The sequence below is a fragment of the Eublepharis macularius genome, chromosome 9 (genome assembly GCF_028583425.1).
Source record: "Eublepharis macularius isolate TG4126 chromosome 9, MPM_Emac_v1.0, whole genome shotgun sequence".
NCBI lineage: Eukaryota > Metazoa > Chordata > Lepidosauria > Squamata > Eublepharidae > Eublepharis > Eublepharis macularius.
The window spans coordinates 85444456-85471502 of NC_072798.1; the positions used below are offsets into that span (position 1 = coordinate 85444456).

At 43.7% G+C, this 27047-nt stretch overlaps 1 protein-coding gene across 5 annotated transcripts in view; it reads left to right on the plus strand.

The window, feature by feature from the left end:
- The first annotated feature begins 2402 nt into the window (after positions 1–2402).
- LOC129335413 (mitogen-activated protein kinase 12-like) overlaps positions 2403–27047 on the plus strand; it is a 45107-nt gene continuing 20462 nt past the window's right edge. For 2 of the 5 annotated variants that reach the window (XR_008597609.1, XM_054987864.1), the window contains exons 1-4: positions 2403–2571; positions 7815–7944; positions 19315–19373; positions 22042–22153. Coding sequence is in view for 4 of the 5 variants with exons in the window: in XM_054987864.1 (XP_054843839.1) it covers positions 2456–2571; positions 7815–7944; positions 19315–19373; positions 22042–22153 (417 nt within the window). In the remaining variant the exon portion in view is untranslated. The remainder of the gene's footprint in view (positions 2572–7814; positions 7945–19314; positions 19374–22041; positions 22154–27047) is intronic. The other 3 variants (XM_054987866.1, XM_054987867.1, XM_054987865.1) reach the window with 3 other exon arrangements.

Below are 27047 nucleotides of genomic sequence, written 5' to 3' on the forward strand. Positions count from 1 at the left end.
ATTTAAAATGCTTCACTGTGCAAAAACTGCCTACAATTTCTTTTAAACGCACATCAGGAGGAATAGTTTGAGCCTAGCTCTTTGCAAACTTTGACAGTTTCTCCTTTCCTGGAGGATAATAATAACATAGTTTGTAAACCGCTGGGGAATTAAGTTGTCCCAAATGGCAGTATATAAACCAAATGTTATTATAATTATTGTTAAGAATGTAATCTATCTTCCTCATTTTAGTGGATGAGTCCATTCGACTGCCTCATTACTACGTATGTGGCTTCAGGTGTAGACCAGCCTCGGTCTCCTTTGAGGCCTGTGGATATACCAGCAGCAGAAACAGAGCTAATGTGGTGGGAAAGTGCCTGGGCAGTGGAATGGACAGTGGTATTTGAGCCTGCATTAGAGGGATTGCATTTTCCAGAACTCCCAGAGATGAGCCACTGAGCTGATCTGGAATGGTTCTTCCTAAATTACCCTACTTTAATAATTTCTTGTTAAGTGGCAAACTGTCACACCATGTGAAAAGCTAATCTGGTGTGGTGGTGAGAATGGCAGAGATCCAGGTTTAAATCCCCACTCTGTCTCTCTGGGAGACCTTGGGCCAACCTAGCTGGCTTCACTGGGTTGTTGTAAAGATAAAATGGGGCGGGGGGGACAATGTTGTAAGCTGTTTTGGGTCCCCACTCAGGATAAACATAGGAAATAAGCTAGAAAATGTCCTCACGTGTGTGTATGTGTGTTTAAATTGCACCAAGTTGGTACATGGGAAAACTAAAAGTGAAATACATGTTACTAAGTACCTAGGGGCGCTCAAGTGAGCCTCACTTCATGTGTCCCCCCTCCAACTTTCCATGCACCTGTTCGCACAAGTCACACTTCAATTTGCTCCACATGAATGCATACATGTCTTCAATATCAGTTCCTCAACTGCAAAAGTATCCCAGTTTCCCCCACATCCATTCATTGAAAAGCAGATCTTGACATTTTCTCACACCTTAAAGTAGTGCAAATTGACAAGTTAAAGGAGCTTCATGGGCAGATCAGGCCTCATTCTGAGAGTCTCTCTATAGGAGATGGCTTGGTGCATGTTTGTCAAGTGTAGGGAGATGCAGTGTTAGCCAAGAAGTGTAGTTTAAAAAGACAGCCAGCAGTGATGGCTCCTCAGAGGATTTGTTAATTTCATCTTGGCTTCCTGAAGGCTCTGTCAATTTCACCTCTCCAGTCTAAAAGTGTGTTGGATCACAACCAGAAGGCAGCGAAGTTTCCTGGCATTTCCCTTCTGGCATTTCACAGCCCCTTTACACAGCTCCAGTGTACAGCAAAGCATTTGCCCTGCCACTGGCTCTGTCTTTTTAAACTACCCTCCCCCCACTTGTTCTTCACCTGACAGATGTCTGTGCAGAGATACTCTCCGTCTCCCGTCCCACCTGTAGTCTTAAGTGATAGATCCCACACCCACCTCATGGGCAGATCAGGCCTTATTCTCAGTAAACTAGCAAGTCTTGCTGAGCTCCTTCTTAAATTTGATTCGCTATTACATCCCAACCAGAAAGCACCTTGCGAAGGAACATATAACTCAGCAAGGGAGGCTAATTTCTCAGGAGGGAGAAGTGACCCCGCACCTTTTATTTCCAAATGGGAAAAACTGTGGGTCAGCGGCATGGGGGCGCAGCAAGAAGCCTGCATCGTTCTCACTCTTGGTCTCTCCCCTCCAAGCAGCCTGCTGGAGGGTGAGGGGCTTAGGGTTGCCAACTTCAAGTTGGGAGATTCCTGGAGATTTGGGGCTTGAAGCCTGGAGAAGGCAGGGTTTGGGAAGGGAAAGACCCTCATAGCACAGTATTCCATACTATGCTAATTCCATACTATGGCTCCAAAGCAGCCATTTCCTCCACGATAGTAGAGTCCAGTAGCACCTTTACGACTAACCAATCTTATTGTATCGTAAGCTTTCGAGAACCACAGCTCTCTTCATCAGATGCAGAGAGCTGTGGGTCTCGAAAGCTTATGCTACAATCACGTTGGTTAGTCTTAAAGGTGCTACTGGACTCTCTACTATTTTGCAACTACAGACTAACACAGCTAACTCCTCTGGATCTATGTCCTCCAGGGGAACTGATCTGGAGATCAGCTGTGATTCAGGGAGATCTCCAGCCACCACCTGGAGCCTGGCAACCCTGCCCCACCCGTTAGTTCATCGCCAATCCTGCAGCCGGCTTCGCCCTCCGAAAAGAAGTGAATGGGAGGGTATCAACAGAGTCCCCCCCCCCCATCACCAGAACCCCCCGCGCTGCAGAGGGAGCCGCGCACATAAGGCGCCCCCGCGGAGGCGAGCGAGGGCGGACTCCAGAGCCAGCCCCTCGCCGGGCGCGGCGACTCCTCTCCGCTCGGCTCGGCTCCGGAGGCGCTTCCTTCCCTCTTTGTTGGGAGGCGGGCCGGGGAAGAGGCTGCCGGCGGGGCCACCATGGCCTCCCCGAAGAAAGGCTTCTACCGGCAGGAGCTGGCCAAGACCCTCTGGGAGGTGAAGGAGCGCTACCGGGACTTGCAGCCGGTGGGATCCGGCGCCTACGGCTCGGTGTGGTGAGGAAGGAAGCGGGCCGGCTCGGGGGGACTCGGGGAAGCGCGCCCGGCCCCTCCGGAGGCGCTGGGGAGGCTCGCCGCGGCCTCCCCTGCCGAGCGGCCGCTTTGGCTTTGTTCGTCTCCTAGGGTTGCCAGCTCCAGGCTGGACAATTCCTGGAGATTTGGGTGGTGGAGTCTGGGGAGGGCAGGATTTGGGGAAGGGAGGGACCTCAGCAGGGTTTAATGCTATAAAGTCCACCTTCCCAGGCAGCCATTTTCTCCAGGGGAACTGGTCTCTGTCACCTGGAGATCAGTTGTAATTCCGGGAGATCTCCAGCCATCGCCTGGAGAATGGGAACCCTACTCACGACTTCTGCTTGAGTTGGCTGTGCCAACTCCCTGGAAGGGAGCGGTGTTGGCAGCACTTCCCCAGTCCTGGTGCAACCCATGCTTGGAGCTCCAGCCGTGCCTACCCCATAGGGGTGGTTTTCTAGCCCCTCACAGGCTAAAGTGTGTGTGGAGGGGTGCTGGAAGAGTAGCCAAGACTTGGAGCTTCCTTGGCTATTGAAAATGCTGCCGGGGGTGAATCTTTGGGGAGGGAGGCTTTGTGAGGTGATTTGATGGGAAATGCCTATTTTTAAAAATCAGTATTTCAGGACTTCTCTTCTGGGCTGTCCTAACAGAAGGCACTCATTTGACTGCCTTGTTGCTTCATTGGAAAAGAACAAGAGTCCAGTAGCACCTACAAGACTAACAAAATTAGAGGCAGGGTATGAGCTTTCATGAGCCACAGCTCACTTCTTCAGCTGCGGCTCATGAAAGCTCATACCCTACCACTAATTTTACCCTACCACTAGTTTTATAGGTGCTACTGGATTCTTACTTTTTTCCACTGCTACAGACTAACACAGCTACCCGTCTTGTTGATTCGTTGAACAAGGGGAAGAGTTGCATGTTCTCCAGTGACCCTGTTCTCTGTTGTTTCTAGTGATGCCCCCTTTTTCAAGGTTCCTTTTTAATAACTTCATGATAACAAACTCTTCAAATGGCTCCTTATCACTGCATTGGTGTGCTTCACCTGTTGAATTCCTGCCTTTCAATGCAAAAGTTAGGTGCCCAAGATCCCTTGGGGGAAGGAGAGAATAATCCTGATTATTATTCCCAGTGCGAGGATATCTTTTGTTAGACCCTCAAAGTTGTGCCTCTAGCATCATAACTTGCTTCTGAAACAGGACAGTGTTGGGAGGAATGAAAGAGGTTGACAGCTGTCAGATACGGAATGATGTCCAGGAAGAAGTGTGTAGTGGAGATAAAGTTCCCTGTAGCCCTTTTGTGGAGCACAGACTAAATTCATTATGTTAGAGTTCCAGGGATCCTATGGCTGCCTTTTCCTCATATCCTACTGAGAACAAAACTGAAACTTGGCCTCTCTTACATAAACTGTTACAAAGTAACCAGTGGCAACACAGCCGGAATTTACTGTCCTATAGAATGGTCTGGATCAATGTAGTTTGGAGCAGTTTTAGATATTCCCAGGAGCTTCCTTGCAACTATGGCCATGCTGTGTGTGTCCACACAGCAGGCCAAGAGAATTTGCAGAGGAAAATGCTGGTGGTATTGTCTACGCAAGGAAATATCGGGTAAAGCTCTGCACAGCGTGTCTCCTGTTTGGATATTGCTTCCCACGCTTCTCGTTGACTGTTGAAGCACTAAACTGGCTGCTCATGAGGACGTGTCCCTGAGCAATATGGGATTGCTATCTCATTTCCTATCTAGAATCTTGTAAAATGCAATGCGGTTAAGATGCATGTACTCACTGCTTTTGAGAATAGTGCAAGTGCTGCCAAGTTACATGCAAAAAATTGGCATCTCTAAATGTCTTCCTGGGTGGTATTTTGTGAGCTTGCCTCTTTCCATGTTTGCAGATTTCCATAGTGTTTTGGACACGGATGTGGCCTTGTGGATCTTTGCACTGCGTGTCTACTCCTCTTTCCCTTTCTGCTCTTGCTGTTTCTGTTTTTGTAAAAGGAAAAGAGAAGAAGAAATAGACAGTTGTGGCCCATTGAATACTGAATATTATAGTTATACTTGCTAGTTACGTTTATGTGCTGAATGTACAGAAGCCGCCTTACTGCCCCTTGCCTGCTACTCAGTTTGTCACGTATATCTCAAGACAAGTTATGTTAGGGGAATTAGCAGGAAGGACAGAATAGTTAGCAGGTTTTAAAGGCCTCTTCTGATATAACGCTGGATCAGCGAAGACAAAAAATGGGACTTACTGCACCTAGGAGACTTATTGAGTTTTTATGGACTATTAGTCCACTAGTGGGAGATGAGAAGAGGACTATAGTCCATGAAAAGGTATGCTGTTGTAAATCAGATATTATTTAACGTGCCTCAAGACATTCTTTTGTTTACTGTAATGCGTTAACATTGCTGTCCCATGGAAATTTGAATCCGTGAAGCAAATGGTTGAACACAACTGAACTTGTAAGAGAATTAATATCAGGGGCCTGTAGCATTTCCAGAGGTTAATCTATTGGCAGAATCCAATATACAACATAAAACGATCACAGCACATTTCAGCATTCATGTGCTTGCGAGGTTGATTCAGTTTATTTATTTCATTTATACCATGCCTTTCTCCCCAATGGGGAAGTGAAGAGGCTTGTATTGTTCCCTTGTCCTTTATTTTATCCACACAACCACCCTGCGAGGTAGGTTATGCTGAGTGTGTGTGACTGGCCCGAGGTCACCCAGCATCCTTCCAGGGCAAAGCGGGGATTTGAACATTGGTGTCCCAGATCCTAGTCTGATACTCTACCCAGTACACCACACTGGCTCTCAGTTAGTGGGTTGGATCCCACCATGAAGAGAAATTTTAATTAACACCGTTTCATTTTGCAAGACATTGCACCAGCGGTGTACTGTAAGATGAAGCATGTTTTCATTTTCCAGTCAGTGCTGTTGTGTGCAAAAGGCAGAATACTATTTTATTGCATCAAAGTGCAGTAGGAGTTGATTGGGAAAAGGACAAGGGGGGGCGGAATTGCTGAAAGAGAGCTTGACTATATCTTCAACAAGTGGTAATACAAGGTGGGACTTAACAAAGGGCTAATTACAATGACTTCCTTGTGTTTCTGCTTGCACAGGGCCTCTTGCACGAGTGAAAATGTTGAACGGGATCCAGCTCTGAGGCAAAATAACTTTGAAATGAAACCTGAAAGAAAAGTGTGGATAAGCCTCAGATACTGGAATATTCAGTTTGGTGTAGTGCTTAAGACAGGAGTCATTTCGTAGAAAAAGAGCGGGAGGAACTCATTAGCGTAACTCATTAGCATATGCCACACCTCTTGCCATCACTGGAAGTGTGTTATTAGTATAACTGATTTGCATATGCCACACCCCCTGACATCACCTATTCTGGCTGTTTTGGACCCAATCCTGGCCATTCAGGGCCAAAATTGGGCCCAAAATGGCAAAAAGGGGCTGGAAATGGCCGAAAAGGGGCCCCAAATGGTCAGGATCGCGCCGCTGCTGAGTGGGAGAGTAATCTACCACCCATCAGAGGCCTGATCGAGGCTGTTTCAGCCCCAATCCAGGCTGAAACGGACCCAAAATGGCCAATAGTGGGCGGGGCCACCTGACATGTGACCTCTTTCGGGAACTGCCGGAACTGCGTTCCGGCACGTTCCCCCTTGAAATGACCCCTGGGTTAAGAGTGGCAGGACTGTAATTTGGAGAATCAGGTTTGATTCCCCATTCCTCCGCTTGAAGCCAGCTGGGTGGCCTTGTATCGGTCAGAACTCTCTCAGCCCCAGCCACCTCACAGGGTGATTGTTATGAGTATAATAATAATACACTTTGTAAACAGCTCTGAGTGGGCATTACATTGTCCAGAAGGGCGACTTATAAAACACATTTTATTGTTGTTATACACATCCTTTTTGTAGCCATGTTACAGCACTTTTCTCAGTGTTAGGAGTGCCCCTTGGTCAATACCTTGCGTTCCAGGTGTCTACGCCATTAGCTATTTTTGCATCTTTTACAAGCAGCAGAAACAACCATTCAAATACCTCTGTAAAGTATTTCAAGGAAGTAGAGGCAGTAGCATACGTACTTTGTGAGGAGAGCATAAGGCGATTCCTAGCACACTAGTAGAATGATCTGTATGAATGTGAGACTGAAGAGGAATTATTATTTCTGAAGAGGAATTATTTGGAGCCATGGGTGTAATGAGAAGGAAGGAAGAGTCAAGTGGAGAATTTTGAAGGGGCTTGTTGTGTCTCTTTCAGCAAGTGTACCATTTAAGCAACAAAACCAAGGGAAAAGATTATGTGTTGTGGGCCCTGTCAGCTGACGTCTGCATTGGGACAAGAAGTACAATTCTTGCTGTGGAGTTCTGGTTACTCTCAGTTAGCCAGTGGGCATGAAAGAGGAGAATATAACAGGGCGGTGCTGGATTCTAGGAGACTCCGCGAGAATGTGGTCTTCTGCCTTCCAGTTATCTCACATCTTGAACACACTGTCTATCCTGCATGCTGAATCTACGGGGATGGTACATGTAATACAGGAATGGCAAGGAAAAGAAATGACTTTCTCAGAGCAGGGATTAAGATACAGCCAGGCTTATGGGTTTCATCACCTATAATGTCACATCTAGTACGATGCCTTTCAAACTCTGTTAAACTGCTCTCCCTTATCTGCGCATCTCAAAGCATTTTGTGACTTAGGTTAAAACAAGTTTAGTTTTCTGTGTAAGTGTTAGGGAAACGCAATTCAAGAATGCAGTTTGTATTGGCCATTTTGGTTAAGAGCAGCAGGACTCTAATCTGGAGAGCCAGGTTTGATTCCTCACTTCTCTGCTTGAAGCCAGCAGGGTGACCTAAGTGAGAGCTCTCTTAGAGCTTTCTCAGCCCCACCCACCTCACAGGGTGATTGTCGTGAGGATAATAATAACAACCTTTGTTAAGTGCTCTGAGTGGGCATTAAATCATCATCATCATCATCATCATCATTACTGGCTCTGAACTAATGAGTTAGCAGTGAAATGTGCCAAGTTATAGCAGTTTGGAAGTAACTTCTCAGAACCCCAAATCCTCATTTTTTCATTCATTTTTCAATTAAAACTCGCTTCCTCTCCATCTCTCTTTCTGTGGCAGCTGTTGTGATCCCTAGCATTGAATTTTGGCACCATTACCTGGGCAGGTGTATCCTTCTGCCTAGCTGTCACTCATGCTGTCTGCTTTTTTGTTTCTTTCAAGCTCAGCTATTGATCAAAAAAAGGAAACAAAAGTGGCCATCAAAAAGTTGTACCGCCCATTTCAATCTGAACTGTTTGCCAAGCGGGCCTACCGAGAATTGCGACTCCTGAAACACATGAAGCATGAAAATGTGAGTACAGATGCAAATGTTGTTCCCATAGTGTAGGAAGATGGCCCTTATGCGTTATGGCACAACTATAAGGAAATTATTTTGAGTGAGTGAATAAATAAATATGTCATCTGATGGATATACGGGGTGTTAACAGCAAGGTCTGTGCATCAGAACAGTTGCTGGTATTATTGCAAACATCTTTGTTTTTACACCTGTAGTTTTACCAAAGCTGTAAATAATTACAACAAAAAAACATTGGAATGAAAGAGAAGAACATATGCTGACTGATAAGATGGCTAAAACATACGCATGTATGTTTTTGGAGAACTTTTTATCAGCCTGTCATTGAGGCTTAGAGTTTCTCTACATAAGACATCTGACACATGAAGAACACATGTTAACCGGGAAGGGTAGTTTAAAAAGGCAGAGTCAGTGGCAGGGCAAAGGCTTTACTATACACTGGAGCTGAGTGAAGAGGCTGTGAAATGCCAGAAGGGGAATTTCAGCCCATTGTAACTTCTCCAGGTTCAAGCCCAGCTCTGAAAAGTAGCTCCAGCCTATTTTTGTTCCTCGCTGCCCTCTGGTTGCGAACCCACACTTTTAGACTGGAGAGGTGAAATTGACAGAGCCTTCGGGGAGGCCAAGATGAAATTAGCAAACCCTCTGAGAAGTGATCTCTGCCAGCTCTGTCTTTTAAAACTATGCTTCCTGGCTAATATTGCATCTCCCTACACTTGACGAACGTGTGCCAAGGCATCTTGTGTAGAGAGGCACTCAGTTTAGACATAAAAGAAAATCATGATTTACCCATGGTTAATTTGTTAAACCTAAACTCAGCTTATTGATTATCACTGAAATGTGGTTTTCGTCCCATTTTGTGGTTTTCATCCCATTTGGTTTTCGTCCCAAATGTGGTTTTCGTCCTATTTTGCTCTGTAGCTGGGGAAAGTGGTGCTGGGGAGCAAACCATAGTTCAGGCTAACTGTGATTAATAAACCAACTTCATAGCTTGGTTTAAGGTCAGAGTTTGACATCCTAACTAATGACTTATTAGAGTGGGCAATGGTCAGGTGATCGCATTGAACATAACTAGTTTGATTATTTACCTATTTAAAATGTTTATATGCTGCCTTTCCACCCAAATAGGGTCCCCAAGGCAAGTTTAATTAAACCATGGTTTTTTGTGGTGTCTCAACTGAACTTGTGTTTTCTCCTCTTTTTAAAAATCGTTTCTAACCATTAACAACTTTAGTCAAACTCTTGATGGCAGCTGTTTGTGGCAGCAGAAAGCATAAATGGGTTTAGGTAGTTTTATAATTTGTGTATTGGGAAGGATAAAATAAAGTGTGATGAGCATGCTTTTTGAATGCATTGATGGTGATGGGGAGTGATACAATGGGTTTCTTCACATTGTGTTTTATTTTCTCTGTGCAAGCTGCTCTGTTTCTGAGCCAATATTTTGTACAGCCAACTGAAATGTGTGAATGGGATAATGGCCGGTTGCCTTCCACATGACCATGATGTACTTTTTCCAGTTAGTACTTTATATTTGTCCATGTGATTGGGTGCTTTTGTGAGTAGGGTAAAAATGGACTGTGTGAGCCCTCCCATAGACTGGGAAGAACTTAGGAGTTCTAGCAGAAAGAGTTTTCGGTTCAAGTGCAAATCTCAAGTATAGGGTTGCCAAGTATTCAAATCAAGTATACGTATAAGTATCAAGTCCAAATCAAGTATATGGTTGCCAAGTGCAAATCTCAAGTATACGGTTGCCAAGTATACGGTTGCCACCTGCCAGCAGGAGATGGGGGACCTGGCATTACCTTATTGCTCTGGTTTGTTCATACTCGTGTGTGCCCCTAGTGCATGCATGATGATGTCATTTCCAAGAAGTGATGCTGTCACATCAGCCATGGGCGTGCTCTCGTGCTTTGCGCAGGGTTAATTCTGTTTTGCTTCAGTATTTTCTACTATGTCTTGGATCCTAGTTAATGCTATGCAGGGGTCATTTCGTAGAAAAAGAACTGGAGGAACTCATTAGCATAACTCATTAGCATATCTCATTAGCATATGCCATGCCTCTTGCCATCACCATAAGTGTGTTATTAGTAAAACTGATTTGCATATGCCACACCCCCTGACATCACCTATTCTGGCTGTTTTGGACCCAATCCTGGCCATTCAGGGCCAAATTTGGGCCCAAAATGGCAAAAAGGGGCAGAAAATGGCTGAAAAGGGGCCCCAAATGGTCAGGATCGGGCTGCTGATGAGCAGGAGAGTGATCCACCACCTGTCAGTGGCCCGATCCAGGCTGTTTTGGCCCCAATCCAGGCCGAAACGGGCCCAAAATGGCTGAGAGTCAGGTGGGCAGGGCCAGCTGACGTGATCTCTTTGGGGAACTGCCGGAACTGCGTTCCTGTGCATTCCCCCTCGAAATAAGCCCTGATGCTATGTCTTTAAACTTGTATATGGTATTGTATTGAAATTTATTTACTTGATGCTTGATACTGATTGTATTAACCTCGTACCGTGTAATCCGCCTTGAGTCTCAGTGAGAAAGGCGGACTATAAATGACGTAAATAAATAAAAATAATTCTAACCCATTTGGGGCCAAAACTGGCCCCAGCGAAGTGCAGGGGCACGACTTGCACCCTTCTGGGAGTGTGCCTGGTCCATACTTTTCTGGGTTGCCAGCCAGTGGCGAGTGATCTCTGGGGGGCTTGCCACCTTCTGCTGATCAGTGGGCAAGGGGGCCAACCCCTGGGAGATTGCCCTCCACCAATGGGCACCTGGGAACCCTACTCAAGTAAGAGAGAGGTCAGGAATCGAGGACTTGCAAGAGATTATTAGTCAGTGTACAATTTCTTTTCCTTACACAGAAATTATGTTGGTAGGGAAAAATACCACATATCCAAGGCCCTTGTGTTTTGAAGGCAAAGAATTTAAAGTTCAGAAGATGGTCTGAGTAGTATATATAGCCTTGTAAGTAGAGCAATGAAAGTACATAAAGGAAAAAGAGAAGATACCGGTTTGTATTATGGCCTGCCTTGAAACTGTTATGCGGTGCTCTCCCAGGTAGCTCACAGTGCCCCAGGTTCTTTTCACTGAGATCAAGAGAAATCGCTCACACTGCTGCATATATTATGAATTAAGTTAGTTTATACAAGCACATTGCTCTGTCAGTGGCAAATAATCAGGTAGAACACACTGTATTACCTTACCCACAGTGGTTCATGTGGCATTTCTGAGAGCCAAGCTATAAGGGACAAATTACACTTGCCTGGCAAGTGAACAGACTCAGGGCCAAGCTACACATGACGAATGACACTTGAACGGCAAGTGGATTGAGTGGAGGGCAAGTGAACAGGGAGAAATATGCTTGCCGTTCAAGTGTCATTCGTCACTTGTAGCTTGGCCCTCAGGGCCAAACTACAAGTGACAAATGACACTTGAACGGCAAGTGTATTTCTCCCTGTTCACTTGCCCTCCACTTGCACTCCACTTGACCCACTTGCCGTTCAAGTGTCATTCATCACTTATAGCTTAGCCCTCACGTGTATTCCTCCCTGTTCACTTGCCATTCACTTGCGCTCCACTTGATCAAGTGGAGCGCAAGTGAATGGCAAGTGAACAGGGAGGAATACACGTGAGTCTGTTCACTTGCCAGGCAAGTGTCATTCGTCACTTATAGATGCCAGCTCTGCCCTTATATCTACCCAGGGAATACAATTACAGGACCCAATGGCATCAACTACACTGTCTCTGGCTCTTACAGCTGCTCATCCTCCAATGTGATATATGCCCTCATGTGCCAACAATGTCCATCTGCTCTGTACATTGGACAAACCAGCCAACCTCTACGCAAAAGAATAAATGGGCACAAATCTGACATTAGAAATGGCAACGTCCAGAAACCAGTGGGAGAACACTTCAGTCTACCAGGACATTCCATCAAAGACTTAAAGGTCACTGTAGTTCAACAGAAACCTTTCAAAAACAAAATCCAAGGGGAAGCTACTGAATTGGAATTCATATGTAAATTTGACTCTGTCAAGCTGGGACTGAATAGGGACTATGAATTGTTATCTCATTATCAGAGGTAACTGATTTCCTTAACAGAAGCAAACTGATCTCCATATCAGAAGGAGCTGTTTGCATCTCCATATCAGAAGGAGCTGTTTGCATCTACTCCGCCTTCCCCTCTCCTCCTCTATATCTGACCAGTTTCTTTTTGCCCTCCATGCATCTGACGAAGAGAACTGTGATTCTTGAAAGCTTATGCTACAATAAAATTGGTTAGTCTTAAAGGTGCTACTGGACTCTTCTTGATTTTGCTACTACAGACTAACATGGCTAACTCCTCCGCACTTATAGCTTGGCTCTGAGCGTCTGCTTTGTGACCAGATGTTCAATTGCAGTGGCAGGGAACATAATCAGATTAGATCTTCTCAGCGATGGGAAGGAGGAAGCCAGGCACCCACCGCCCAGCCTAGCTTTGCTCCTGCTTAGAGGTCATAGATTCCTGTGTTCACAAATGACACCCGATTTCTTGTGGGATGGTTGTTTCTTCCTGAGTTTCTCCCCGTCCTGAGTGCTCTGATTTCCATGGTCCAAACTGTCCGGATTTAAAGGAGAACATTCTTTTTGCTTTAATCGAAAGGTCAAAAAGTCAGTGGCACCATCTTCTAGGCGTGTAGGCTCTTCTGCACACGATCTTTGCTCGGGACAGGATCTTTTTTCACCTGCGTAGGCAAGGAAAGGGCTTGAGCAAGTTTTAGCAGTTCCTAAAGTACTCCCATTTCATTGTCCTCCTGGCTATATTTGCATGTTGCTTCAAGCAAGCCATTCCTCCTGTACGTTCTGTTGCACGTTCTGCCCCATTCCCAAGATAATTCGTGAGGAAAGAGATCCTTGTAGAAACTTCGGCTAGTTTGACCACAGATTACTTAACTTATCTCTTGCTCCGACATAACGCTCCTCTTCTTAGCACGTAGGCCTCCTTTTGTAGTTGGAAACTTTCCATCTTGTCTGTAACCTTTGAGCCTTTAATTGCTTAGCTAATTTACAGCTTGGTTTCTGGGAACTCTGAATTCGGGGGGGGGGGGGTCCCCATTGCACAACATAAATTGTGGTATCAATATTTAAATAATAAGAAATAAAATTTCAGTGGGGCCTGCAAGAGCTGCACCTTCCTGGAATTGTGTTCTTTACTTGGGGTATAATTATGTTTGTTTCGTAGAAAAAGAGCTGGAGGGACTCATTAGCATAAGTCATTAGCATATGCCACACCCTTGTCATCACCGGAAGTGTGTTATTAGCATAACTGATTTGCGTATGCCACACACCCTGACATCATCTATGCTGGCTGTTTTGGACCCAATCCTGGCCATTCAGGGCCGAAATTGGGCCCAAAATGGCAAAAAGGGGCTGAAAATGGACAAAAAGGGGCCCAAAATGGTCAGGATCGGGCCGCTGCTGAGTGGCAGAGTGATCCACCACCTGTCAGAGGCCCAATGTGGGCGGTTTGGCCCAGGCTGAAACGGGCCCAAAATGGCTGAGAGTCAGGTGGGCGGGGCCACCTGACATGTGACCTCTTTGGGGAACTGCTGGAACTGCGTTCCTACGTGTTCCCTCTCGAAATGAGCCCTGGTTATTACTCACACTATCTTTTGTAACTTTACTCTTTCTTAAGTATCAGAAGAGTAGCAGCTTGATTGGAACTGGGATGAGAGAGATTTGGCCATGAGTTCCCGAGGTTAATCAAAACAGCAAACCATGGGGGCCTTTTCTAAAAATATTAGTGGAACAGAATTCTCCAGTGAAAGAATTTTAAAGGGAAGAAATGTCTACATTAAGTTTGACGCGATCTCCCAATAGGGTTGCCCGGTCCAGACTGGGAAATTCCTGGGGATTTGGGGGTTGGATCCTGGAGAGGGTGGGGTTTGGGGAGGGGAGGGGCCTCAGAATGGTATAATGCCGTAGAGTCCACCCTCCAAAGCCACCATTTTCTCCAGGGGAACTGAGCTCTGTCACCTGGAGATCACTTGTAATTCTGGGAGATCTCCAGCCACCACCTGGAGGCTGGCAACCTGTCTCCCAAGTATGTAACGAGAACCAGGGATTCCTTAGCCTTTAGGAGTGTCAGCTTACAAAATGAGGGAAATTATATTTACTGCTATTGTGAACGTTTTCTACATTTTAAAAATTAAACTTGAATTTTATAAAGTTACATCTCCCACTATTCTGTTTACGTTTCCTAGTCTTTTGACCTTGCTGTTTATGTTAATTATTGTGTGTGTAATATCTGCCTAGGCCCACCCTCTATATGTGTCTGATAGTGGGCTTTAGTACCTAAAATGTTACATTAGAATTTTTAAAACATGCCTAATGTGCTTTTTATTTTTGCCAGAAAAGAGTCTCTCAGTAGGGATATATGAGTAAATAATTTCCACCATTTAACACGTGATAACTTTTCTGAGATCCTTACAGGCAGAGCTTACAGCAAATACAGTGGGGCATAAATATACACAAACAAAAAGTAAGATTGCAGAAACTCAATAAGGTTTGAGACAAATTTATTGGTATTATTCTCTAACTGCCAAAACTACTTGGCTTCACCATTCCACTAATCTTCTATATGTAGTACTCTGTAACCAAGTGATTAAAGTGTAAGAGACATGCCTTCATTATGTGTTGATTCATTCCGTAGCAGTTAGGGTGCCAGGCTAGGATCTGTAGGCATCAGAGTCAAGTTCAAACCCCCACCCTGCATGGAAGCTCACTGGGTGACTTTGGGTCAGTCAAATACTCTCAGTGTAACTTACCTCACAGGGTGGTTGTGAAGATAAAATGGAGAAGAGGAAAATAACGTAAGGCATTTTGTGTCCTTCTTGGGGAGGAAGGCAGGGTGTAGATGAAGTAAATAAGTAAAATGCAAAGCTAAATTTAACATAGAAAATGTTTTTTGCGGCAAAGCTTAGAACGTTTATGTATAGTAAGCAAATAGCTCCTATTCTAAACCTCCTTACCCAACAATTCATACTGCTGGGATTTACTTCTAGGAAGTATGTTCAGGATTTCCACCTTAGAAATCAACCATTATTCAGTATAATCTAGAAAAAGTCTTTGCTTTTCTAATATAAACTTCTCTTCCTCAGTAGCAGTTACTTTCCCACAAATGCCAGGAGACTATGTGGCCTACCTTCTGTGCAATAGTTATGGGTTTTTCTGCAATTACTTGAAACAGTTGCCAGGAGGAAACTGGGTGCCGGGCAGTTTGGTCATTAGGGCTTCTGTAACGGCTCTCACACAAGTCCCAACAGCTTTGCCGCAGGTAACGTGAGAGCTGTGGGTTCTTTGGTCTCCCGGAGTGCTGAGGCAGAGGGTGTCAGAATCGGGGCCCTGCACTATGTCAGAAATGTAGATTATGGACAACATAAATGTTGTCATATAATTTTTCTGAGAGTGATTCCAAATTTTTGTGTACCAGATGTCAATTGTATGTTAGATATTGGCTGATTCCGCACACGTTGGATAATGCACTTTCAATGCACTTTATCAATCGTTTGAGGTGGATTTTTTGTTCCGCGCATGAAAAAATCCAGTCCAAATGATCTATAAAGAGGATTGGAAGTGCATTATCCAGTGTGTGCAGAATCACAAGAATACTCTCCTTATAAGCTGTAATTAATTAGTTATAACTTCTTGTATTTTAATAAGTTGTTGTTTGCTTCATTGTTATCTGTTACTAATTCTGACTTTGTGTTTGGTAATGTTTTTTGTGTTACACAGTTTCAATAAAATTTTAAGAAAGAAAGCAAGCAATGTAGATTATGTGGTGCTTTTATGAAAATAAAAGTTCTTATAAGTACCATGTGCATTCATTCATGTATAGGTAAAATGTTTTTGTAACTGCTGCTGCCGAGTGATGTAAACTTAGTGATGTGAGATAATGGTTGCTAAATAGGAATAAGGTAATAGTCATATAGACAGTGAAAGATTAAGAGCTGAAGAAATATATTTTAGAGGGAAGGGAGATATAATCACTTAGGGTTAAGTTGAATTAAAGTTTATTATTGTGAGTAAAGGTAAATTAAAGGTAACATTGGAGACAGGTTACAGTATGTATACGTTTTTGACAGAGAAAATTGGTACTTATTCTTAATTTCCATTGCTTTTTTTCCTTTTTGCCTGTGTTTTTCTCTTCTTTTTGCTGTTTTTTTATTCTGGAAAAACTTTTCAATAAATCTCTTTAAAAAAGGAGTAGAAAGGAAATGCGATTGAAGATGTTTGGGCTCTGCCAGATTATAAAATGGGCAAAAGAGGATCAAGATGAAATAACGTAAAAAAAAAAGTTTACTTTTAAACTTTGAAGAAATATGATTAGTTACTCAGGAAACTTGAGCCATTCGTATACTGAGCCAGACCACTGGTCTATTAAGATCAGTGTTGTCTACTCTGTCTGGCTATCCAGCATTTCAGGGCAGAGGTCTTCTATATCACCTGGTCCTTTTTTAGATGGAAATGGTGAAGATTGAACATGGGACATTTTCCATGCAAAGCAGGTATTCTGTCACTAAGCCACAGTAGGGTGCATTACTCACTGGAGACTTCTGTATTTCCATTATAATTCCTACATAGTACATAACTTTGGTGCAGGCATGTTTCTCCTCTGGCCACTAGCTGCATACAGCAGTAGGAATTGGTGTGCCTATGAAAGTTTACAAATCACCCAGCAGACTACTTCAGCATTGTTGTTTTAAAACTTATTTTTGGTGTAGTGGTTAAGAGTAGAGATGGGCACGAATTGAATTACGACCCATAAAACTCCACGAACCAGGCCGGTTTGTGGTTCGCGAACCAGTGGTTCGTGGAAACTTGTTTCCATGAACTTCCATGAACTGGTCTATTGGTTCATTTGGGTCGTATTAAAGGGGCAGTTTAAATATAAACTTTTCCTGCCGCTTGCAAGCAGCAGGTCCCTTTAAACTATCAGCTGGCAGGCGGAAGGGGTGGATCACCCCCTTACCGCCTGCCTTGCCGCCTGCCAGCTGAGAGTTTAAAGGGACCTGCTGCTTGCAAGTGGCAGGGCCCTTTAAACTTCCCAAACCTTAGCCCCAGCCCCACACCTTGCCCAGCCACCTTGCAGGCCCACGGCGTTTCCCCCCTCTTCCCGCAAGGGGTAGGAAGGCCATTTTTGGCCTCTTCCGCCACTGTGTGGGCCCGCAGGGTGTGGAGGAAGCTGAAAATGGCCTTCCCACCCCTCAAATGGCTGCCCATGGCCCCCTGCCGCCTGCCAGCTGATAGTTTAAAGGGACCTGCCCCTTGCAAGGCAGGAAAGGGCCCTTTAAATTGTCAAATGCCCCTTTCTTTGCCACTACTAAGTAGTTGGAAAGGGACATTTAAACCCCACGAACCACTAACTGGTTTGTAAACTTGCCCCAGTTCATGCCAGTTCGTGGTTCCTGGTTTGTGAAAACCCAAGAACCACAAACCTCATAGTTCGTTTTTTTTGTGGTTTGTGCCCATCTCTAGTTAAGAGCAGTGGGAGTCTAATCTGGAGAACTGGGTTTGACTCCCCACTCCTCCACTTGAAGCCAGCTGGGTGACCTTAAGTCAATCACAGCTCCCTCAGAGCTTTCTCAGCTCCACTCACCTCACTGGGTGATTGTTGTGGGGATAATAACAACATACTTTGTAAACTGCTTTGAGTGGGCGTTAAGTTGTCCTGAAGGATGGTATGTAAATCAAAAGTTGTTGTTGTTATTCTGCATTTGTATGTTCAAAAATTATTTTTAAAATTTCACAACTTAAGATCAGATCACGCTCCCCTCTCCCAAAAAGAAGTTAGTTGGAAATACGCCAAGTCCATTGAGGTCGAAATTTAACGTTGGCACTGCTTTTTCCCAGACTCAATGTCTCAAGTCACCGTTGATGTAAAACAATAAAAGAGCATCATATTGAAGATAGTGTGCAAATGCACATATACTCCTTCACCACCCAGTGAAGCAAAATCAGTCTCCATGTGTCGTTCAGTTTGGGTAGCTCCCTTTGCAAGTATAAATAACAGTTTCCACTTCTTCTCTGATCAGATGTTTCTAAGCTTTACAGAAGTTAAGTATCCATTATTAGTCAGTACTTTTATGATATTCTTGAAGATACAGTTTGGCTCTGAAACTCTGGTTTCTCTAATGTGTGTTGATTTTATCTTCCTATAATCAGTGTAGTTACAAATCATGTGTGCTAAGGGTAAATAAAACCTGCCTTTAGCTCCCAATTATGAACGCTCTGTTCCATTGAAATGAGTCATTGTTCTTGTCAGACCATTTCTTTAATGTTTAGTGCTTCAGCCGATGTTCACGTGAAGCATTGTGTTTATGTTCTTGGACTCAGGATGTACCTTGAATTCCTGTTCTCATTAGTTTCCACAATGTTGCCTGGTTTATCCTCCACCACTTTCTCAGTGGCCCTGTGCAAATAGCACATCTGCATTCTCAGTGGCCCTGTGCAAATAGCACATCTGCATTCTCTCTCCTGGGGAGAGAGAATGGTTATGTGTATGCTGGTTCTACACAACTGTGCAGGAGCGGGGCCAGCACGCTTCTGCCCACTTTAGCTCCCTGCACAGTGACAGCTGAACTAGACGAGATGAATTATATGAGTCTATGCGAGTGGCCAGATTCGGGGGTTTTCCTCACCTTTCTGTCTCTTTTACCCTCGATGAACTTGTGTCAGTGGCTCTGATCTGTGCACATGTCAGCAAAGAAGCGGTTTACATTGGCGAGTGTCCACAGACCATATCATCAAGTCGCCATTACAGAGCGGTGATTCTGTTTTGCTTCCGCTTCCCTCTTCCTGCACAGAAAGGCAATAGGGGACAGGGGATGAGGGGATAGTTTAAGCATGTGCAATCTGGCTGTGCATAATGGGATACCATTCCTGCATCTTGGAGGCGCGCAGAACAAACCTGTGCCAGCATGGGCATGGGATCAAGCGCTGTCTGGCCGCGCTGGCGAGTGTACAGGAAAGTAATGGGGTGACATGTGTAAGTCTGTTTGTGTGTCATTCGCATGTCATTCTTATTGCGCAGTTCGATTCTGAGTCAGTGTGCAGATAGCTCTTTTGCACAGGGCTAGTCTTGCTTACGCATCAGACAAGCTTGTGAAAAATTCATGGCAAATAAAGTGTGATCACAAACATTATATTGTTTCTGCAAGTTATGTTGCTGAGGGTGTCCTCTGTTCTGTGTGTGTATTTTAAATACATCAGCTCTGATATGCCACCATTCACCACCTCCAAGGTCTGTTATGTGCCTCTTTTATCTGTAATAGCTTGTATAGTTCAGATTGTTTAATCCTCCTTTACATCTTTTCTCTCCTTCTCATTCATAGGTAATTGGACTGCTAGATGTCTTCACTCCAGATGTGTCACTTGAGAAATTTAATGATTTGTAAGTTCATATGTTAGGTATTGGCAAATGATCGCTGTTTATTCTTTTAAACATTCCATCCTTTCTCCAATATAGAGTGGCAACCATGGCTCTCCTCTCCTCCATTTGTATTTATTGCTTTAGTTTTTTCCTTAGTGTTTGAGTTAACATATACAAGCAGGACTTATTTGAATCTCATTTGCTTTGGTTTGTATTCTGAGTTCGAATAACTTCCTTAAATAAAAACAGACCAGATGCACATATTATTGGAGTAGCTGAAAGCCATTGTATTCTTAATGATTTTCACCAGGAAGTAGTGGTAGATTCTCTGCAGCGTAATCTCTCAGTTGGCCATTCAAGTTCCCCTGTATGCACACATGTAACTGCCCTATACTGAGTTAGTTCATTGGTCTTAGTTCAGCATTTTCTACTCTGTCTGTTAACAGCTGGACAGGGACTCAAGCAGAGATCTTTTCCAACATGTGAGAGCCTTAGTTAGTGCTGCTGGGGATTGAATCTTTTTACCTTCTGAGTACAAAGCATGTGGTCTACCACTGAGCCACGATCCCTTCACTCTCTATATACTTTCAATCAGAGTGCTCTTCCACTTCTGTTGTGCTGTAATTGTACACTGGGGAGAATGTGCAGTGTACTTCCATTGGCAAAAACGTTTGCATTCTATGTTGTTTTGGGAGCAATCCTATGCAGGTCTACTCAGAAGTAAACCCCATGTTGTTCAATGGGGGCTTCTCCCAGTAAAGATGTAGTATCCTGTCAAAATAGCTGTTGCTATTTTTTCACTCCATCATAAACTGTATAGCATACTACTCTCTTGTAGAATTATTATGGCTTTGTTAATATAACCTAATGGTTAAACATTAAGATGTGAATAGTCTATTCTGGGGACTAAAGGGTTACTTGAGAAATTGGAATACTGTAACTTCTACTACCAGCCAGTAGAACAAGTTTTGTGCAACAGCATGCTTAGAAAGAATGACTATGTCAAATAGAAATTCCTGGAAATAGAGAAGAAAATGACAGTTCACATATGACAGCGTCTCTCGGCTTTGTACTTTAATTACACATGCCGTGTGCTTCTTGATTTCAGTTTGCTTGCTTATCTAGTCAACGATTACTCATTCAGGAAAGTTCATACCCTATAAATTTTGTTACTCTTATAGGTGCTACTGGACTGTTGCTCTTTTCTTCAATTACTGTTTATCTTTTTCTTTAATTTGTTTTCTAGTTGTAAATAAGCATTGATCTTTGCCATATATGATATCAGTCTTATGCGTGGATTTCTGTTTTTTTCTTGTTATATGTGTAAGCAGTCAAATAAATGATAAACATTATTTTTAAAAGATCCTGCAACAATTCTGCTGCGCTAACAAACAACTTTCCAGTTTCCTGTGCATTGCTGGAGTAATTAGTGAGCTAATTCCAATTCACTTTCAAATATTTATGAACTTTAGCAAATTAACTGTAATAAAATCACAGCGTGGGCATCTTAAGTTTTCGTTATTCAAGAATATCGATGCTAAATATAGCCCTGGGGAGCTGAAACCATGCAGGTTTCTTTCCTCCTCCTCTCTGCTTTCTTGTACTGTTGTGTGAATTGCATGGCTCTCAATCTGAAACATAAATACTAGATTAAATAAAGCAGAATGGAATTTCTATAGCAGCCTAAGGCTAAATCCTGAAAACTTTTACCTAGAAGCAGGCCTTACTGAGTTCAATGAGACTTATTTCTGAGTAAACATGCATAAGATTGGAGTGTAAGTCAACGTGGTGTCCAGGGCTTTTTTTCTGGGAAAGAGGTGGTGGAACTCAGTGGGTTGACCTCGGAGAAAATGGTCACATGGCTGGTGGCCCCGCCCCCTGATCTCCAGACAGAGGGGAGTTTAGATTGCCCTCCGTGCTGCCGAGTGGCGCAGAGGGCAATCTAAACTCCCCTCTGTCTGGAGATCAGGGAGCGGGGCCACCAGCCATGTGACCATTTTCAAGAGGTTCTGGAACTCCATTCCACCGCGTTCCAGCTGAAAAAAAGCCCTGGTGGTGTCCATATATTAAAAGTTCCATTTATAAACTTGAAAGCAAAAGTTTAGTTTCCTTGTTATTTTGACTTGCATTGCAAATGTTTGAGGCCTTTAAAATAGTTCTGTTCTCTGTTCAACACTGATTAAACATCCCAAAATATCATCTTTGGAAAATCCAACAAAGGTTTATTTCCGTAGAGAGATTTTCTCTCTTTTGCTCTCTTTCACGTGCACGCGTTCTCTTTTTCTCTTTCTCTGTCTTTGTAATTCTTGTTCTCACTGTCCAAGATCTGGGAAAGGCCTGAAAGAATTAACTCCGTTTAGTTTCATTCTTGAATATTGTGTATACAACTGCACCCAGTGCTGACAGCACTGTCAATATCACTTTATATATTTTTCTCTCTATTCATAATGATTTCCCAAAGCATGAATGAACTGATGGTGGTGGTTAAAAAAGTACCACCTTATACAAATTTTTCTAAGATAGCTCTTCTGCAAAAATGCAACATGTTAAGGGGTTATTTTATTAACTAAATAAAAATAATGTGCATTATAGAAAACACACGTGTAATCCTAAACAGTGGCACCCGACTTTAGAATTGCACTGTTGGGTTTAAAAAAAACCCACTTTTTGTGTTTGTTTTCTTTTACAGCTACCTTGTCATGCCGTTTATGGGGACAGATTTGAGTAAAATAATGAAGCATGAGAAACTGTCTGAAGATAGGATCCAGTTCCTGGTCTATCAGATGTTAAAGGGCCTAAAGGTTAGAGTTATCTATATATATACGTTATTTAAAGACTTCCAATTCCCTGGGTTAGGAGAGTGACAGTACAATGAAGTAGTGGTGCAACTTTGCGTATGATTGCCATATGAGAGAGGGGAACAGTTGCTAACTCCGGGGTTCCCCATATCTTGAATATTTACATAAAACTGCAGGGCAAGGTCGCCTGGGGAGTTGGAGTGAAGTCCCACTGCTATGTGGCTCTCTCTCTTTCATCTGATTTCGGTGAGGCAGTGAATATTCGGTGAGGCAGTAATAGCCTGCATGCAAGCTAATACACTGTAGCTCAGTTCATAAAAGATGGAAGTACAGATACCAGCTCCCCAATGGGGGTGGAGGATTACCCGCTCCTAGCCTCCATCTAGGGGTGCCATTCCCCCACCCGGGGCGGGGGATCCTCTGCTCCCACCTTCCCTCCCCACCCCCACTTACCTGGCCAGTGGGGGGGCACACCCCCGTGCCCACAGCAGCCCAATTTGGGCCAAATCGTGCCCCGCAGCAGGTCAGGGGAGCACTCCCTGTCGCTCTTTGACCCACGCGATGACATCATCCTGGAAGTGACGTCATCATGCAAGCCCAGGAGCACACGTGAACAAGAGCACAGAAACACAAGAAGGTACATGCCAGGCTCTTGATCTCCCACCGGGGGACTTGAGGGACCTGGCAACTCTACCTCCATCCCCTGCCACAGCTCACCTGGCCAGTGGGAGCTGGGGGGAGGAAGGCATGGGAACAGACCTAGGAACCCTGCAGCATACTTCTGTGAGCTCCGGAACACTTCTCTATTGCACCAGGAATTGGCCCCAAACACACACAAAGTAAGTCCTTCCCATCTTTCTCCCCGCCCCCCACTGCCCCCCGACCCTCACTTTCACTCCCTGGGGACCTGGCAACCCAAGATGGAAGTGATTGTTGATCAAAAATGCAGCCGGTTGGGGGATGAGGACTCAGTCTATTGTGGATGAATTTACACTCCCCTTGAAGGACATTTGCAATTGAGAGTGGTCCCAGAATCAGGGCTACAGATGGGGACAGGGATATCCTCTGTAGTACTTTTCAAGAGCTTTGGCTTGTCTGCCAGCTGCAGCCCTTCTACTATTGCTCCTTTTATGAGATTAGATCAGAAGGGCTTTCTGGATTGTGACTCCCTACCTGCAGAATGCTCTCTCTTCAGTTCACCCAGTGCCTCATATAAGCATATTTGTTTGCCCAGGTCTTTTGTTAATCCCCCCCTTATCTTTCTTCCCTTCCTATTTTCGAATTTAATGTTAGTAATATCGACCCACTGTACTTATCTTTTTAAATGTGTTGTGTGGATATCGCTGTTCCCTCATATGGGTATATATAACTTTTATTTCTTCTTTTATTTTTCTAATTTTAATAGGGTTTGCTGCTTTTGTAAAAAAAGTTCTGATGTTGCTAATTTTTATTTGGATCAGTGTTTGCTCTTTCATTGTGACATGTATTTGCTTTTTAACTGTAAACTACTTTGAGAAACATCCATTTGAAAATTGAATATAAATAATGTGTTATTCCCCAGCGTGATTATGGCATCTTAGGGCCATGTATATGTAGCCCCCAGTAAAGAACATCTAGTTGCACCAATCAGCTTTTCAGAAGCAATGGGGACTGATTTTAGTCTCTCCCCCTCCCCTCCTAAACAGATTTTTACAGGGCTACATGCAAATACTTTTGGGGCCAGAGCTGAGATATGTTACATGGATTTTTAACACTTCTCTTATAGGTTATATTTGCTCCCGAGGGTTGATTCACTGAAATGACGAGGCCTATTTTAAAATATATGCCGTTTATTCTTATCATAGTGTAATTCTTCAAAAACATGCTCAACTGAAGTGAAATTTGATGGCAGAATGTGTCCTGACCTAGATTTGCTGGCTGAGATTGTGTTTTTTCCAGCAGTAATTGTATCCATCTCTAGATAATAAGAGCACATAGAAACAGGATGAATAACTTGAAGGAAAGAACATACAAGAAGAATGAAAATGGGGTGGTTAACGTACGCGGGAAATGTATATAATGAAATCCTTAATGTTTCAGCCTTTCACCCGCGCAGCCTCACCTGCTTACTGCAAATAACAAAATCAAAAGTGAAAAAAAAAGGATCTTGTTAAGATGATACCAAAATTAACTTTCTGGAGCAGAACTGGTTTTACTGGATTCCAAGCAAGCTAGCACACTGAGCTATTGTAGCACACTGCTTAAGTGTTTCAGCTGCGAATCAGCACTCTACTGGTTCGAATCCCACTACTGCCATAAACTCAGTAGGTGGCCTTGGGTGAGCCACTCCTCTCAGCCCCAGCTCCCCAGCTGTATTATGGGAATAATAATAACACTTGTTCACCACTCTGGGTGGAGCACTAATCTGTCTAGAAGAGTGGTATATAAGTGCTGCTGCTATTATTATTATTATTATTATTATTACTGTGCTTGTGTGAGAGCCAGTGTTGTATAGTGGTTAGCGTAGTGTAGTGCAGTGTAATAGTTAGTGTTCCAACCCACATTCAGCTCCCTACTCTTACCATGGAAGCTCGGTGGGTGACCTTGATCCAGTCACACTCTGTCAGCCTAATCTACCTCACAGTATTTTTGTGAGGACAAAATGGAGGAGAAAAGAGTGATGTAAGCGGCTTTGGGTCCCCATTGAAGAGAAGGGGCAAGGTGTAAATGAAGTAAATGAATATGATAATATGTGCCTTTGACCTTGAGCCACTTTTAGAACTTCAGCTGTTTGTGATGGTTTTATCATTCTTAGGTCCAAATTTAGAGTGTTATTATTTGTGGTTTTTTAAAAAAAAAGTTCTAGTGGTTTCTTTTTTGCTTCTTTTTTCCCCAAAAGTTTTAATCTGGGAATCAACTGTGCAATTTGAAGCACAGTGGGTGGGGCATAAAGGAATGGCCGTGTTTCCTCAGAGCCTCTACGTGGTGCAACTGACCTATTTTCTCATTAGACGATGAAGACAAAACAAAAAGGATTGGAAAACAAGGAGATAAAGCATCCACAGTTGTTTGTGTTTCATGTCTGCGGTTGTCTATGTTTCTTTTTTAAAAGTAGTCCAGGAAAGCATTTCCAGTTGCAGTGAAATCATCAAAGATGGAGGAATCATTTTAGGGGAAAAAACGGTTTATCTAGATACTCAAGCACTGCAGTCCTAAAGCTGACTTAACACCCTTCTAAGCCCAGTTGATTTAGAAGAGTGTAACTCTGTTTAGGATTGCTATGTAATTTTTCTGTGATCCTGCAGTAGAAATTATTGCCTACCTTTGTTGCCAAGCAAGCAAGCTATTCATTGGCTATAATCACTTCAAAGCCATTAGCAGAACTTCTTATTTTCCTTTGTTCAGTCAACTTATTCTTTCCAGGGAATGATTGAGTAGCAAATGATGCAGAATCCTTAGTGAAGCAGCTGTGGGCCAGGTTATAGGCCATGATGAGAAACCTTGTGAAAGCCCTATGTATATGACAGACAAAAGGCAGGATGTGGTACACAGGACAATTGCAATGCAATTATACACCCTTATGGTTTGGGGGCTTTCTCATTTATGGCCCCCCCACATACAGCCGCTAGTAAGGTGGTCTGTCTCTTGCTGAAATAGTTTCCTTGATATGGTTTTCTTCTTCAGCCTCGTGGAAGGGGAGGTGATTTATATCTGTAGTTGCCATTGGCTTTATACGTGGATCTATTTACTTCATTTATACCTCACTTTCTTCCCTGGATGGGATTCAAAGCAGCTTTCAACATTTTCCCCTCATCTGTTTTATCCTGTGAGGTAGGTTAGGCCGAGAGTGAGGGGCCCAAGGTTACTCGCCGAGCTTCCAAGCAGAGTGGGAATCCCAACCAGGGGCTCCTAAATCCTAGTCCAGCACTGTAACCTCGACACCACACTGACTCTATGAAAAGTGTGCTACAGTGAGAGGAATCTTATATCAGACAGGTATGCAAAACATCCTAAACAAACCAGCAAAAAAAGAAAGCCAGATGGAAAATGGTTGCTTGCCTGTTATAGTAGGCAGCGAGGACATAGCCCACAGGGGAGCCAATGCTGTATAGTGGGTATGAGCATTGGACTAGGATTTGGGAGACACAAGTTAAAATCTCCATTCTGCCATAAAGCTTCTGAGTGAGTTTTGGCCAATCACTCTTTTTCATCATAACCAGGGCTTTTTTTCAGCTGGAACGCGGCGGAACGGAGTTCCGGAACCTCTTGAAAATGGTCACATGGCCGGTGGCCCCGCCCCTGATCTCCAGACAGAGGAGAGTTTAGATTGCATGGCGCAGAGGGCAATCTAAACTCCCCTTTGTCTGGAGATCAGGGGGTGGGGCCACCGGCCATGTAACCATTTTCGCTGAGGGCAATTTAAACTTTAAAAAACTCCCCCCTTGTTCCAGCTGACCCAAAGTAACATCATTGTGCGGTCCTGAGTTTCACCACTGGGTTCCACCACCTCTTTTCCCAGAAAAAAAGCCCTGATCATAACCTACCTCAAAACGTTGTTATAAGGATAAAGTGGGAAAGGGAGAACCTCAAAATCTGCATGGATGCACAATAAGACTTGTCACATAATCATTGGTTCCTTGTTCACAGCACACACCGTTGCATGTTGGTTCTGTTTTCTAGCAGATACTCAGGATAAGCAAACGTACTGCCTATCTGGAAATAACACAAAAGAGATTATCTACTCATAAGACTTTGTTGAACTGTATCTGAGCAGGGATCACACATAGCCCACACGTGGTGTTCTTTGTTTGTTCAAGTGCTGTTAAAATGTTTCTAGGTACACATGGAATGTTTTATTTTGACACTATTTGCAGAGTTTATCTACTATTGCAGACATGTTTTTCAAATGCGACTTTGA